The following is a 15,869-nucleotide window of genomic DNA, read 5'->3' on the forward strand; positions in this document are numbered from 1 at the left end:
AAATACCTTGATGAGAGGGAGAGGGAGAAAGAGAGGCAGAGGGAGGGAGAGAAGGGCAGAGAGAGGAGGGGAGGGAAAGACGGACCAACAGACAGACAGACACACAGACACAGACACACACACACCCAAAGTCCCCCAACCAGCTCCCACACTTATGCACGCGGGATTAGAATGTCCCATCTCTCCAGTTAGAACAGTTAATCAGTGGGATGACTTGCCTCCAGAAGTTGTGGATGTGCCAACACTAGAAAATTTTAAGAGATTTGTCTGAAATTTGATATAGGGTTTCCTTCTTGAGCAGGGGGCTGGACTAGAAGACCTCCAAGGACCCTTCCAGCTTTATTCTGATTGAAAATTCTGATTAATAAAGGAGAATATTTGTAGCTCAGGCTTGACATGAGGGGTGTTAGGAATAAAATTTTAGAATAAAAAGTAAAGTTAAGTGACACGTACTCTGTAAAATTTCTACACGTAGACAGTAAGATTTCTACACAAAATTTCTACACGTAGACTGCAAAATTTCTACACAATTTCTACATGTACACGTACCTTGTAAGAGTTCTGCACGTAGGCTATAGGATTTCCACACTGAGCTATAGGATTTCATGATAAAGTACATATAAGGGAATAGGTGAAGCAAAATAGTAAGGGGCAGGGATAATGTATTTTGTTGAGGCGATCCTGATAAGATTGTAACCTCAGAGGAGGGGCCAAGGCGTCGGGGATAGAATGTATATAATGTGTGTCTTTGTTGTGACTAGGTGTGGCTCAAATATTTATTTGGAGTCCACCACGCTTTGCAAACCGTTGTATCCAATAAATCTCTGTCTAATTTCAACTTGCTGTTTGGTGTTATTCAGTGGGCTAGAATTTCTACCAACAGGGGTCCTGGGTGCTCTCCGAGCTCGCTTGTTTTCTTCCAGACGTTCCGTTACCCAAACTAGGTAACACCTTCAGTGCCCTGATGATGTTACCCAGTTTGGGTAATGAAACGTCTGCAAGAAAACAAGCGAGCTCGGAGAGCACCCAGGACCCCTCAAAGTTCTGACTGACCCCAAGGCGCTCTAAGAATCCATCTTCTCTCCAGGCTGCCCAACAACAAACTGGGCGGCTCCTGGCTGGGCAGGGCGAGCGCCGAGCCTGGCTGGTTGTTGGCCCTCGGCCAGCCCGCAGCGCAAAGCGAGAGCCCGGCTGGCAGGGCTGAAGCCGAGGCGGAGGCCGGCCTTCGCCTCCCGGCTCTGCCTCTTCTGAGGAAAGGGAAGAACCGCGGCCAGGAACGCTCGTTGCATGGAGCCTCTCCGGCCCCGCAGACGGGCTTCTTCTGCCATCTCCATGCCGACGCGGGAGCAGACCTTGGGGGAGGGGGAAAACAAAATCCCATCTCCCTCCCGACCCGACCCGACCCGTATTTCTGCCAGGTCCGCCCGGAGGATCGTCTGAATGAACCCTAGCGGCGTCCCCCCGCTTTCTGATGAGGCCTCTCGACCGCCCACGGCGTTGCCGACCGCGGGTCCGACTCGCTTGGGTGACTTTGTGCCTGGCCGCCGAGTGGGCTCTGCAAAGTGAGTGCCTCGCGCGCCTCTCCGGGTTGGGACCGTTTTGAGAGGGGGGGGGAAAAGAAACACCGTTCACAGTCGTAAGTCGAGGACATAGTCTTTCCTCCTCGCCCTGACGCGCTTTTTTCACCTGGACGCTGAACAGGTGTCGTTTCCCTCGCGCAGGGGAGGGGAGGCAGCGAGGGGAAAGTGGCGCCTGTTGCATTTCTGCCTGACGCGTCCTCACAACCCGAGTGGGAGAAAAGCCATTGCCACCAGACTGAGTTGTTTTGTTTGGGTTTTTTTGGGGGGGAACAAGGTGTTAGCGGCCGTTTTGTTTCCCAGGTCCTTCTGCCTCCCTCCCTCCCGGCTGCTCAGTTGTTGGCATTTAAAACAACAAAGATGATCAGGGGACTGGAGGCTAAAACATATAAGGAACGGTTGCTGGAATTGGGTATGTTTAGGGGGACATGATAGCAGTGTTCCAATATCTCAGGGGCTGCCCCCAAAAACAGGGAGTCAAGCTATTCTGCAAAGCACCTGAGGGCAGGACAAGAAGCAACTGATGGAAACTAATGACTGCTGTTTTTGCCTAATGACCCCCTCAAAAAGATTGTAAAATCATATGACTGACCCATTTTATGACTGTCACAATTTGCAACCTTGATGGGCAGGCTCCATTAGAGTCATAAGTCAAGAACTATCTGTAATCACAGATCATCATCTGCTAATTGGACTTTCTTTTTACCCCCTTTCCTAATTTTTTTTTTAATTTTATGTTTGATTTTATTTGGTTTTGTAGTTTTATTGATTTGTGAGGCCGTCCATCACTAATTTTCAACGTGCAAGCAGCTCTTAAAGACTGTGGCAATGAGTGGGTGAGAATGCAAATTTCTTTCAGTTATATTCTTGTTTCACCTTTTTTCCAATTTCTTCTTCCTCCCCCCCCCTTTTTTTTTTGTGATAAGACATCAGGGTTTGTTGGACTGGGCAGTGTGCTACACTGAATAGGACAGGATTAGGGAACCTTGGCTCTTTTATAACTTGTGGACTTCAACTCCCAGAATTCCTGAGTCAGCATGGCTGGTTTGGGAATTCTGGGTATTGAAGTCCACAAGTCATAAAAGAGTCAAGGTTGCCTACCCCTGGAATAGGGCATATGTTTTATGTATGACACTTACTTGAATTTGGCATGGAAAGGAATACAATTCAGGGGTTCGTTTTTCATTTGTTTGCTGGAGTACAATAATTCAGAAAATGCAGTATCCCATCTTGGAAGATTAGATTTCTGGCAGAAAATGGCTATTCGATATGCTGGATTCCCTTCACATGGGATTTGCTTAATGATCATCATAAAAATGGTTGTAAAATTGAGTTAGGTCACATGTTGACCTGCTCAAGGACTGCAATGGCTTGAAACTAAATTTCTGGGCTCAGTTGCAGTTGTAAGTTGAGAACTCCTTGTATCTGTTAATTGTTTTTGGTTGTCCATTCTTAGGGAAGTTGGGGCTAGCCAAAGGAATTAACAGAGATAAGCCAAACACACCTAAATAGCTATTTTTATGACAATAAATTTACTTGATGCCTGGATGGAAAAGAGCAGATATAAATAACATGCTAAAATATAAATCTGTAAATTTCATACAATAGCAATAAATAGCAAAAAGTGAACAATAGCTCAGTGGTCCCCAACCTTTGCAGTTTGGTGGCCCAGCTTGGGGGGGGGAGAGGGGAACTGGGCTGCGTGAGTGGCAGGCGGGTACGCATGCACGCACAGCTTGACATTTGCAAGTTGAGCTGTGTGTGTGCATGTGTGCCAGTCCACTGCTTGCGCAAGTTGAATTGCACATGTATGTGCCAGCCCACCACTCGCGCAGCCCGGTTCCGATTAGGCCACGGCCCAGAGGTTGGGGACCCCTGCAATAGCTGACAAAATGTTTCAAAAAGCAGTACAGGTAATCCTTGTTTAGCAACTGCCTCATTCAGCGATTATTCGCAATTACAACAATTATGAACTTTATGATATAATCCTCGCATTTATGGCTTTTGTGCGTCTGTTAAGCAAAGGAAGCTGAAGCTGGGAGAGTATGTTTCAAGACATGATTAACAATCAGATTAATTTAATGTAATTCTTGATTTTCCTGGTTTTGCGCTTGAATTTTCCTTTGTAAAGCCAAGTTATAAATCTAAATATTTTTTTTATTCTCTCCTTCAAATTTGCCCTTTTCAGTCTTGTACCTTTCCTTTTTCCAAGAAAACATGGTCACTGTACCTCTGCATGAATAAACAATAAGGCAGCATTGAAAATTAATATCCCTTGTGCTAATATAAGAACTGTCTGATGTTCTTGCCTTCTGTTTCCTCATCTCCAGTCCAAATAACTGCTGCTTTTGTATTGTTTTAAGAGCAGAGGCATAACTCGGGACTAATTTTCCCAGTCGCTGACAGGATCAGTAGGCTGGGAAAGTAGGATTTAAGAGAGAGAGAAAATCTCTCCCTTCTCAAAAAGCCATTTCTCCCTCTCTGAGGCCTTGGTCTTAACCCATGCAAAGCAAAAATGTCTTTTTCTGCACACATGCAAAACACGCAGAGCAATTGTTTCACGGAGAAAAGTGTTGCAAAGAAAGGACTGCAGGTCATTAATGACCTCTCTTCCCCTTTCCCAAAGGGCAAATGTCAGACCTGCCAGCACTTAAACCTCTAATTAGAAAAGACCCTTGCCTCCATTTATTGAGACCGGTATAATTTTATTAGAAGTCAAGTGTATTGCACTATAATTTTATTAGAAGTCAAGTGTATTGCACTAACACAGGAATAGGCAACCTTGGCTCTTTTATGACTCGTGGACTTCAACTCCCAGAATTCCTGAGCCAGCCATGCTGAGGGAAAGGGAGAGGTTTCCAAGCTCAGCCATGCTGGCTCAGGAATTCTGGGAGTTGAAGTCCACGAGTCATAAAAGAGCCAAGGTTGCCTACCCCTGCACTAACACATAGCCAGAACTGAGAATTGTGCGCCCAAATCCCTAAGTTCAACTTTTCCCTCCCTTAACTGCCTCCCATCGCTGATCCCCCCCATGACCAATCAGGTTCAGGCAAGATGTTTTTAGCACGGGCACATAGGTTGGTATGCAGCTGCCTTCTTCTCCCAGCCAGGTGACCTTGCAGCAGCATCTTGGGGAGATACAGCACTACTTTCGCTTTCCCCCAAGCATCCCTCCTCCCATCCACCCTCCCCAAAGTTCATGACAGACTGTCACTGCATGATAGCGGAAGCGCACACAAGCAAGTGTAAGGTGGCACCTGACAGCAAGTACCTCTGGGAGCATAGTTTGCAAGATAGGAAGTATACAGGTAGTCCTTACTTATGATTGCTTAATGACTAGTTGAAGTTCTCACAGGCCTACCTAGGGGGCACTTATGACCTGGATTTGAAGTTCCAATGATCGGCCTGCCACCTCACAGTCACATGACTGCACGTCACATAATGGGCAATGTTGGCTGTTTGTAGTGTCCTGTGGTCACATGATCACATTTTGCAACGCTTTTGAGAAAACCCGGCATTGACTTCTGGCTTTCAGCAAAACTGCGCCCGTAACAAACCTTTGGTTCACTTAATGTTTGCAGTGCTTGCTTAAGGACAGCGGATTCACTTAACAACTGTGGTGATGTGCTTAATGACCACTACACAAAGGTCGTAAAATTGGGACTGTCATGTGACTGATCTCCTTTACAACTGCAACAGGTTATGACCATGGTAGGCAGGCTCCATTATGGTCGTTCACTTGAGGATTACCTGTTTCTGGAAATTTGTATTTTATTTTTAATGAAGGAATACAAAAGGAATTCTGTAATGGTCTGTGAGAACTTTGAGAGAGAAGAGCCACAGCCTAGATCAGGGGTCACTACCGGGCAATGGGCTGTTGGCCACTGGACCACATGAGTGGCTGGCCAGCACACGTCACGTCACGCAGGCACTATCGTCGCTGCAAACGCAACATCCCCACTCATGCTAGCATTGTGGCATTGCAGGGGTGCTCGTGTCACCCGAGCATTGCACAAGCACTCGTGACCCTGTTTGTGTTGAATGCGCAATTACAGCCCTATTCGTGCGTGCACAGCCCCATTCGTGCGTACGTGTGCTCGCATGCATAAAGGTACCGCCATCCCTCCCTGCCCCAGGCTGCCAACCTAGAAAGGTTGGGGACCCCTGGCCAAGATAACTATCATACAAAAGGTCTCTCAGCCTTTTGGAAAAGGAGTGTGTTGGAAGGGATCCTCCCTAGTTTTCTAAAGAGTGAAAAGGAAGGAACAAGAAATACTTTTAATCTTGAAATATTCCATTACTATTTTTTTTCTTTTTACGACCCTGTAATCCCTTGTATTGGGGTGGAGTTGGGGCAACTGAATGAAGCTGAGAGTTTATTGGTTGGATGCCCTTCCTGACACCTACATAGAGTTCACAGTAGATATTTTCTCTCTGTGCCCTTAGATGTTTAAATGTTCACCTCACACTTCTGAGTGTGAGGTGAGCATTTAAACATCTAAGCCACCCACTGCTCACAAGATTCTGTTACTATAATCTTACAATAAAGATTAGGTTAGTCCCATGGTTTGTGCTTATTCTCTGGACTACTTTGAAGGTCTGACAAATTCTTGAGCTTTCTCCCTTTTTTTTTATGTCCGATTCTTGAAGATTGCCTGGACAAATCCCTGAAATTTTCTTGGCAAGGTTTTTCAGAAGGGGTGTGTTATTGCCTCCTTCCTAGGGCTGGAAGAGAGTGACTGGCCCAAGGTCACCCCGCTGGTTTTGTGTCCAAGGCAGAACTAGAATTCAGTTTCCAAGTTTCTGGCCACTAAACCAAACTGGCTCTCTCCTTCCTTTAGCAAAGGAAATTATTGTTCTGATTTTCTGATAAACTAATTACAAATGTTTTTGCATTTTTTTGCACTTGGTACTGCGGTATAGTTCTGCAGTTGGAGATTTACAGCCTATTTTTTGCAGAGGACACAGTACTGAACATTGCCTCCACTATTCTTTTGATGTGCAACCTGCAGATTCTCTGGCAGGCAAACAAATCATTAAGGAAAAGCCTCTTTTGTCCCAAGACTTAATCTAACAAATTGCTGTTCTCCAGAAATGCAGTGATTTCTAATTTAAATTCAAAACAGTGAGTCAACAAGATGGAGTGAAAAATCATGTTCTGATATCTGGAGTTATTTGTTCACGAGGCTGAAGATGCACTACTGAAAAAAAAACAACCTTACATAATTGTTTTCCTTTCATAGTTATTCAATCCTGCCCTCATTTACCAGAAGCAACAGAATTTGGTGTCGGAAATCCATCATTTAGTATGCTCGCAAAAATCAATTTACTTCTCTACCCAACTTTTCATATTTAGCCTTTCCTCCAACAAACTGAAAGCAATATTAGTGAACTCATCTGCATAAAATAATCTTCTAATGGATAATTACCACAGGAGACTGGTTCTCCCTCAAACTTTGGGTGTGAAATCTTTCTAGCTTCAGAGTTTTCTTCTTGTTGTCACAGCAAGCCTGAGTCCTTTTACTTGGTGTGCAAGCCCAATGAACCACACCCGATAGGTGGAAAGGAATAAGACTTTTATTTATAAATAAAAGGTTATCCAGACTCAAGTTCCCAAATGAGCATTCCCCTAGGTCAGTGGTTCTCAACCTTTTTAATGCCACGACCCCCAACCGGTCATAAGTCGAGGACTAAACCGGTCGTAAGTCGAGGACTAAACCGGTCATAAGTTGAGGACTAAACCGGTCGTAAGTCGAGGACTACCCAACCGGTCGTAAGTCGAGGACTTTCCCTGCCCGGGAGCGCCGCGCATGCATGGTTCCGCCCCCTGCGCCGGCCGAGGCGCAGCTGGCAAGCGGCAGAGACGGAGCAGGCCGACCACCAGCTGGCCCAGCCCAAGGGAGGTAAGGCACCTGCCGGAAAAGGGGAAAAAAATGGCGGACAGCCTTGCTTGGCGACCCCCGTGAAATGGTCGATCGACCCCAAATGGGGTCGCGACCCATAGGTTGAGAACAGCTGCCCTAGGTTAAGTGGACCCCATTTTATACAATTTTGAAAAGCTTACCCTGAACCAGTGACAGAAACACACATCATTATAAAACCAGTCCTCAAAAACATCATGCATACATTTCAGTAGCCGTAGCATAGGTAGCACCAGATCACAATTCCCGGATTTGACCGAGCCAGTCCACGGTTTCAGCAACAGAGGTCTGGAACGCCATTCTGTTCCAATAACTTTTATACAGTACATTGAGCTCAACTTTGCAACGTGTCCCTGTAATTTTCTTAGCCATAAAACAGGTAACCCTCAATTTACAAGAATTTGGTTAATGGCCATTTGAAGCTACAATGGCACTGAAAGTAATTATTTGCGACCGGTCCTCGCACTTAGGATCACTGCAGCATCTCCACGATCATGTGATCACCATTTAGTGACTTTGCCAGCTGGCTTCGACTAGCACAATCAAAGGGGAAAGCCAGATTCGCTTAACAACTGCATGCTTCACTTAGCAACTGCAGTGATTTGCTTAACAACCAGGGCAGAAAAGATTGTGCACGGCTTACTTAACCACTGCCTTCCTTAGCAATGGAAATTCTGGTCCCAACTGTGGTCATAAAATGAGGATCACCTGTATGGAAGTGCTTTACCATTGACTTCCTCTAGAATGTTTTTTCCAACTGTCTCAGTCAAGGCTGCAGCCTTGAGATTTCCTAGGTTCTCCCACCCAGTTACTAACCAGGGCCAACTCTGCATAGTTGGGCTTTGCTTTGTCCTCTAGGTAGATTCCAAAGAACTGATTAAAGTTGTTGGGGTGGTTTCCTTACTGGCAGTTTACATTGGCACCAGTCTCTCCTTCTTTGATCAAACATTGCAGGCCTTTTCTTTTAAAAAGTTGTACAATGATCTTTCTAGTGCTGGACATAGCTAGGTTTTCCTGCTTTAGCAACGGGTTCCTATTACAGCAAGAATATCAGAATTAGAATAGAGCTGGAAGGGACCTTGGAGGTCTTCTAGTCCAGCCCCCTGCTCAAGCAGGAGTCCCTATATCATTTCAGACAAGTGACTGTCCAGTCTCTTCTTAAAAACCTCGAGTGATGAAGCACCCACAACGTCTGGAGGCAAGCTGTTCCACTGGTTAATTGTCCTCACTGTTAGGAAGTGTCTTATTTCCAGGTTGCTTCTCTCCTTGATTAGTTTCCATCTGTTATTTCTTGTCTTGCCTTCTGATGCTCTGGAAAATAAATTGACCCCCTCCTCCTCATGGCAGCCTCTCAAATGCTGGAATACTGCTATCATATCTCCCCCTAGTCCTAGATACACACATATGTGTCTGTGTGTTTATACAAGGTGTATATGTATATGCTTGTGTGTGTGTGTGTGTATGAGAGAGAGAAGAGAGATAAATAGATATAGTTAGATGACAGATAGATAATAGGTAGATGAAAGGGTATGTGTATATGTACTTTTACTGCTCTTTTTCAAAGAAAATTTGATTGGGAAACCTGTGTTTGTTGGATGTGATATGGGCATGAAAGAAGCTTTTCTTTGCCATGATTGCGGTTGTGTAGCTGAGTGATTATCCCCCAATGTCAATGTTGTCATTTCTATTCACTATTTTTCTTTTGTTGGTTTTCACTCCCATACTTGCCAACCAAAAGTCACAATTGTGAGATTGTGAGCAGCTCTATAAATCAATACATTAAGTAAATAAAAACAATTGGACCTTATCTTTGAAGATGCTTCAGATGCCTGCCCTAGCATATGATGATCCACCCTTTTTACTCAGTGACCCTTTATTCCCCCCCCCTCCCCTGTCAGGATCCATAGGATCAAGTATCATCCTTCAAGCTTATGCACATTAACATACACAAGCACAGCTGCTGACCTCCAATCAGAATAACAGAATGACAGAGTTGGAAGGGACCTTGGAGGTCTTCTCGTCCAACTCCGTTCAAGCAGGGGACCCTATACCAGGGGTAGGCAACCTTGGCTCTTTTATGACTCGTGGACTTCAACTCCCAGAATTCCTGAGCCAGCCACGCTGAGGGGAAAGGGAGAGGTTTCCAAGCTGAGCCATGGTGGCTCAGGAATTCTGGGAGTTGAAGTCCACGAGTCATAAAAGAGCCAAGGTTGCCTACCCCTGGTTAAAGGGATGCGAGATGGGCCCGTCAGTCCAAAAAAGAAATGGGAAAAACCTAATTGGGTCGTTAAACTGGCAGGGACCATTGGTGAAGTTTGCTTTACAGTAATGCCTCTGTTTGATTTTTCAGCTCATGGTGGAGAAATATCCTTACTGGTCTCACAACCAAACATCAATAGTTCGGTGGCTGAGAACGTTTTGCTGTCAGTGGCCTATACTGGTGAGACAAACCCANACTGGCGTTTATGCCAATATATCCAGCGCTTACAAAGACAGAGTGAGCATTTATGAAAATGGCTCTCTGCAGCTGCTGAAGGTGGACTTTAAAGATTCCGGTTATTACTTAGTCACGGTGAGAGACGAGTTGGGAATCATCCTTTATGGCACCATCCTGTTGAATGTTTATGGTATGGAATGAAAGGACCTCATCTTTTCTCTAATGTCTGATGTCCACTTTTAGCAGAGGTGGGCCCATTGCAGATTTATGAGCTTTATTTTTCTAACAGAACTTCAAGGTCCATCTATTGAAAGTAAGTTCCCAACAGGACAGCTAGTAGGCCCAAAAGCTACAGTAGATGGGAAACATTGGCTTGATCTGACAGCCAGTGTTAGTTTATTATTTTTAATGTATATACAGGGATTATAGATCCACTCCAATCAAGGTGTATCTTGAGTGATACACATCTCCCTGAAGCGTCGGTGAACACAAATAGATAATACGGGTAGTCCTCAACTTACAACCGGACGCTTAGTGACTGTTCAAAGTTACAACAGATCCCCCCAGGGATACGTACAATCTGGTTCCGAAGTTCTGACGGCCAGCCATGTGATTGCATGCCAAGCCCTCAGCAGCTGGCCTGCATTTATGGCTGTTTGCAGTATCCTGTGGTCACATGACCATGTTTTACAAGTTTTGCTGAAAATCGGCATTAACTTCTGGTTTTTAGTAATGTCAAATCATAGCAAGTTCGCGTAGTGACCTGTTTGCGTAACATCCACCACAAAAAAGATTGTAAAATTGAGTTGGTTGCGTGAATGACCCAATTTATGACCAGCACAACTTAAGATCGTGACAGGCAGGCTCCAGCATGGTTATAAGCATGGAGTAGAAATGGTTATGTGCACCAGGAATCAGGTATTCCAAATAATAATCATAATAATAGCAACTGCTCATCCAGAAAGGCAGGGATAACAGCTCTGCTGCCAAAGCTTAGTGAGATAATGAAGGGGTGTCCACAGGATGTGGTCAAAAAAGTCAAGATGGCAGTGGTAATGGTGCAATTGAAGCCCCAACTGTTTTTTATTTCAGAACCATGAAATTTCCAGGATAACAAGCCACAACCAATAATGGACATAGCTCTTAGAACAGCGGTTCTCAGCCTATGGGTCGCGACCCCATTTGGGGTCGATCGATCATTTCAGCAAGGCTGTCCGCCATTTTTTCCCCCTTTTCCGGCGGGTGCCTTACCTCCCTTGGGCTGGGCCAGCTGGTGGTCGGCCTGCTCCGTCTCTGCCGCTTGCCAGCTACGCCTCAGCCGGCGCAGGGGGCGGAACCACGCATGCGCGACGCTCCCGGGCAGGGAAAGTCCTCGACTTACGACCGGTTGGGTAGTCCTCGACTTACAACCGGTTGGGGGTCGCGGCATTAAAAAGGTTGAGAACCAATGTCTTAGAAAGATACTTAATAAAGAATTTCAGAGAGTTGAAGACAGAGGTTCAGTTGTGGAGACCTTGATGCTCTCTGAGCATTTTGTGTTGTTTTCTTGCAAGTGTTTCGTTACCCATCTAGGTAACATAAATGCTGGAAGGAGTGCGGTTTACACACTAGTGTTTTGCCCTGTCAGTGTTGGTAGGAAAGTTCTTGGTAGTTCCTTGATTAGGCTGTTGTTTACTGTTTGTTTGTTTGAGTTGGTAGTTCCGTGATTTTTTTTTCCTGTATCATTTACTGCTGGTTTGTCTGATATTAATCCCGATGTTAATCTCTGCTTATTTGGATGTTGATTGCTGGTGAGGTGCTTTGTTTCCTTTTTAGTTTTTCTGATTGTTTCTTTTGAATGGTATGTAGATGTTGTTTATCTCTATCGGCCTGTTAATGGCTGATTTGTCTGAGTGCCAGGCTTCAAGCAGTTCTGTAATGTTTTTGGATTTAGCTTTCTAGGATTCTCTTTCCCAGTTAAAACTGTAGTTAGAATCAAGATCACGTGAAGTGTTAATTCCACTTTACAATGCCTTGGTAAGGCCACACTTGGAATACTGCATCCAGTTTTGGTCACCACGATGTAAAAAAGATGTTGAGACTCTAGAAAGAGTACAGAGAAGAGCAACAAAGATGATCAGGGGACTGGAGGCTAAAAAATATAAAGAGCAGTTGTTGGAATTGGGTATGTCTAGTTTAATGAAGAGAAGGACGAGGGGGGACATGATAGCAGTCTTCCAATATCTCAGGGGCTGCCCCAAAGAAGAGGGAGTCAAGCTGTTTTCCAAAGCGCTTGAAGGCAGGACAAGAAGCAATGGATGGAAACTAACCAAAGAGAGAAGCAACCTAGAACTAAGGAGAAACTTCCTGACAGTGAGAACAATTAACCAGTGGAACAACCTGCCTCCAGAAGCGGTGAATGCTCCAACACTGGAAGTTTTTAAGAAGAGACTGGACAGCCATTTGTCCGAAATGGTGTAGGGTTTCCTGCCTGAGCAGGGAGTTGGACTAGATGACCTCCAAGGTACCTTCCAACTTTATCATTATTATTATTAGGTCTGTCTTTGTGTAGTGCAATTGAGGGATTTTCATCATGTTTTCTGCGCTCTCCTAGTCTTCTGCTTGTCAGTCCTTCATAGTGGCTGTTACAGTCCTCTCACGCTATACAGGTAGTCCTCGACTTACAACAATTCATTTAGTGACCGTTCAAAGTTACAGCAGCACTGGAAACAGTGACTTATGACTGTTTTTCACTTACAACTCTTGCAACATCCCCAAGGTCATGTGATCAAAATTCAGACGCCTGGCAACAATTCTCCATGTTTATGATGCTTGCAAGGTCCCAGAGTCATGTGATCACCTCTTGTGACCTTCTGACAATGGGGAGGCAGAAGCCAGATTCACTTAACAAACGTGTCACTAATTTAACATCCACAGTGATTCACTTAACAACTGTGGCAGGAAAGTCGTAAAACAGGGCAACATTCACTTAATGTTTTACTTAGCGAAAAAAATGTTTGGGCTCTATTATGGTCGTAAGGACTACCTGTATTATAGATGGCTCCCTGTTTTTGCTTCTGGGGTCCTGGGTCTTTTGGTTTACTTAAGAAGCTTTCAAGGGCTTTATTGGCTTGTGAGCTACAAAAGTTGAACTGCACTGTTGGAAACACCATCTTGATTCTTGATTAAATTTTGTGGACACCCCTGTCACTGACTTTCTAAAGATCAGGAAATGTATATGTGTGGGGAGTGGGCCATTTGAATTTTCTGTTCCATCCACGAGCAGGGTTTTGATCATATCATGTCCATTATTCTACATATTTTGACCTGCAGATGACCATAAGCAGGTAGAAAGAAACCAAGATAGTTCCAGGAATTTTATGTCACATACATTATAACCCTGATATTAATCCATGATTGTATCTACAAAACCTACACATCTTGAAGTAAAGCAAACAGCATGGATGCAATACTATGATTTTTTTTTTTAAATATATTTTTTCTTGTCCCTTTAAATTTTAGAGGGAAAAAGTGGTACGTGTATGTTTGTGTCTCTGCAGGGTGTGTGGGGAGGGGGGAGTGGTGAGGAGAAAGCCAGAAAGGCTGATGGAAGTCTGGAATTGCATTTCCCAGCAGCTTAAGTGAAGCTGATGTATTTGTGTGGTCAAACCTCACTGCATTGTGTGTCTCCCTTCCTTAGAAATTCTCTATGAAGACTTGCATTTTGTGGTCGTCTTCTTTGCCTTTCTCATTGCTGCGTCCGCTGTCCTGATCTGCTTGATGTGGTTATGCAATAAATATGTGCACTTTCTGCAAACAGAGAGGCAGCAACTCAGAGGTAATGCTCATTTGACACCATAGACCAGTGGTGGCGAACCTATGGCACGGATGCCAGAGGCGGCACTCAGAGCCCTCTTTGTGGGCACGCGCGCCATTGCCCCAGTCCTAGGCCTTCAGCTGGGTTTTATAAAACCTTTTCGCTTTAGGCCTCCGCCGCTGTGTGCAAAAAAAAAAAAGGTTCAATCAATCAGTCAATTTCAACTTCTCGCGGGGAAAAAAAGGTCTTGCAAAGTTGGAATTGATTGATTGAACTTTTTAGTCCCACCCAGTCTGCCGTTATCACCGCAGCCACGCCCAGCCAATGGGCCATTCCCACCCAATGGGCTACACCCACCCGGCACCCGATGATGCATGAGTGGGTTTTGGGTTGTAGTTTGGGCACTCGGTCTCTAAAAGGTTCGCCATCACTGCCATAGACTTACTTAACAGATTGGGGAAGAAAAATCCCAAGTCTTCTTGCTGGATTTTGTTGTGCTAGTTTCCCTTTCATATTTTTTTTACCTTTGGAGGCTGTCTTTTAAAATGTTTCTGTGTGTGTGTGTGTGTGTGTGTGCATGCACATGCAGCATGCACATCAATATATCAGTGTTCAATCCCAACAAATCCTTGCAGTTTTCTTGGCAAAATTTCAGAAGCAGTTTGCCATTGTCTTCTTCTTAGGACTTAGAGCGGTGTTTCTCAACCTTGACAATTTTAAGGCATGTGGACTTCAACTCCCAGAATTCCACAGCCAGCAATACTGGCTGTGAAATTCTGGGAGTTGAAGTCCACATGCCTTAAAATTGTCAAGATTGAGAAACACTGACTTAGAGAGAGTGCTGGTCAAGTCATTCAGCTGGCTTTATGCCTAAGATAGGATTAGAACTCGTATCATTCCAATATCTAGACCAGGGGTAGGCAACCTTGGCTCTTTTATGACTCGTGGACTTCAACTCCCAGAATTCCTGAGCCAGCTGTGCTGCCTGGGCAATCTGTGGTGGGTCGTGGAGGTGGTGGGTGGCCCTGCGGGCAGGAGAGGGGGCGGGGCAGGGGCGAGGCAGTTTTTGGGCACTCGGTCTCTAAAAGGTTCGCCATCACTGCCCTGAGCCAAAAGTTGAGGCAATCACATTTTAGCCTAAAATTAAAGCACAAAAACAAAGGGTTTTGTATCTCACCTTTCTTTCTGACGGGGTCTGCTCAATGGAGAGGCCAGTTTTCCCATGTGGGAAACCTCTCAGCAGCTTGAAAAAGCCTCCATTTTTCCTCCTCTCTCTTTCATATTTCTTCTCTGTAGCCTTCTCTTAACAATAGAGCAGATTAGAGATTAGCCCTCATGTACTAAATGATGATATTGAGTGGTGTATTCCATGTGATTAGGTATATTTTATTTATTTATTTATTTATTATTCGAATTTATATCCCGCCCTTCTCCTTGCGGACTCAGGGCGGCTATGTGAGATTTACGTTTTGGGCGGAGAAGTGGATTTAATTTTTGAGTTGGCTTCCACATTTTTTTAAAAAATCACTTGTAAAGGCAGAAATTGAAGGCCTGATCCTAACTGGAAAAGAATTGAGTTGGAATTAATCAATACAGATTTGGAAAGTGGTACAATCCAGAGTACAGCCAGTCTGTCAACTCTAGTTCTCCGTTCACTAATTGTCCATGCTTCTCAAGAGGTTGGGTATACAATCAATCCAACTACTGTAGGTCTTTATTTCTGACTGCTTCCTTGCTGCCTGATCCAGTCTTAATCAACTGTGTCCTTCCTTTCATTTGCAGTAAGCGAAACTGAAGAGACAGAGCTTCAAACAATGGGGTGTTAGCTGTACAATACTGTAACATAGACACAAATCAGTTTTCTACCTCAAGAAGAAGCAAAGCATGAAAAACACGATTGGTAAACAAAAGACCGAGCATATCCATTTTGTCAAACACTGTTTTCTGAAGCAGAAAAGGCACCAGGTCCGTGAAGGTGATACACAGAAGGTTTGAGAAATGCTGTCCTTTCCACATCATAATTTATAATGGACTCATTTCAAAAAAAAGACTTGCAGTTCCTACAGGTCTGCCTAGGCAACCTCGGCTCTTTTATGACTCATGGACTTCAACTCCCAGAATTCCTGAGTCAGCATAGC

General features: G+C 44.6%; 1 protein-coding gene across 1 annotated transcript; it reads left to right on the forward strand.

Moving 5' to 3' along the window:
• The first annotated feature begins 1,471 nt into the window (after positions 1-1,471).
• On the forward strand, positions 1,472-15,768 carry LOC114923352 (V-set and transmembrane domain-containing protein 5-like). Its single transcript, XM_029286194.1, is given in 5 exon segments — positions 1,472-1,562; positions 9,849-9,960; positions 9,962-10,125; positions 13,615-13,752; positions 15,514-15,768. Coding segments are annotated over 5 exon segments (549 nt in total). The 3' UTR covers positions 15,558-15,768.
• Positions 15,769-15,869: the final 101 nt, after the last annotated feature.

Source organism: Protobothrops mucrosquamatus, unplaced genomic scaffold (assembly GCF_001527695.2).
Source record: "Protobothrops mucrosquamatus isolate PMUCROS unplaced genomic scaffold, P.Mucros_1.0 scaffold3076, whole genome shotgun sequence".
In the NCBI taxonomy this organism is placed as follows: domain Eukaryota; kingdom Metazoa; phylum Chordata; class Lepidosauria; order Squamata; family Viperidae; genus Protobothrops; species Protobothrops mucrosquamatus.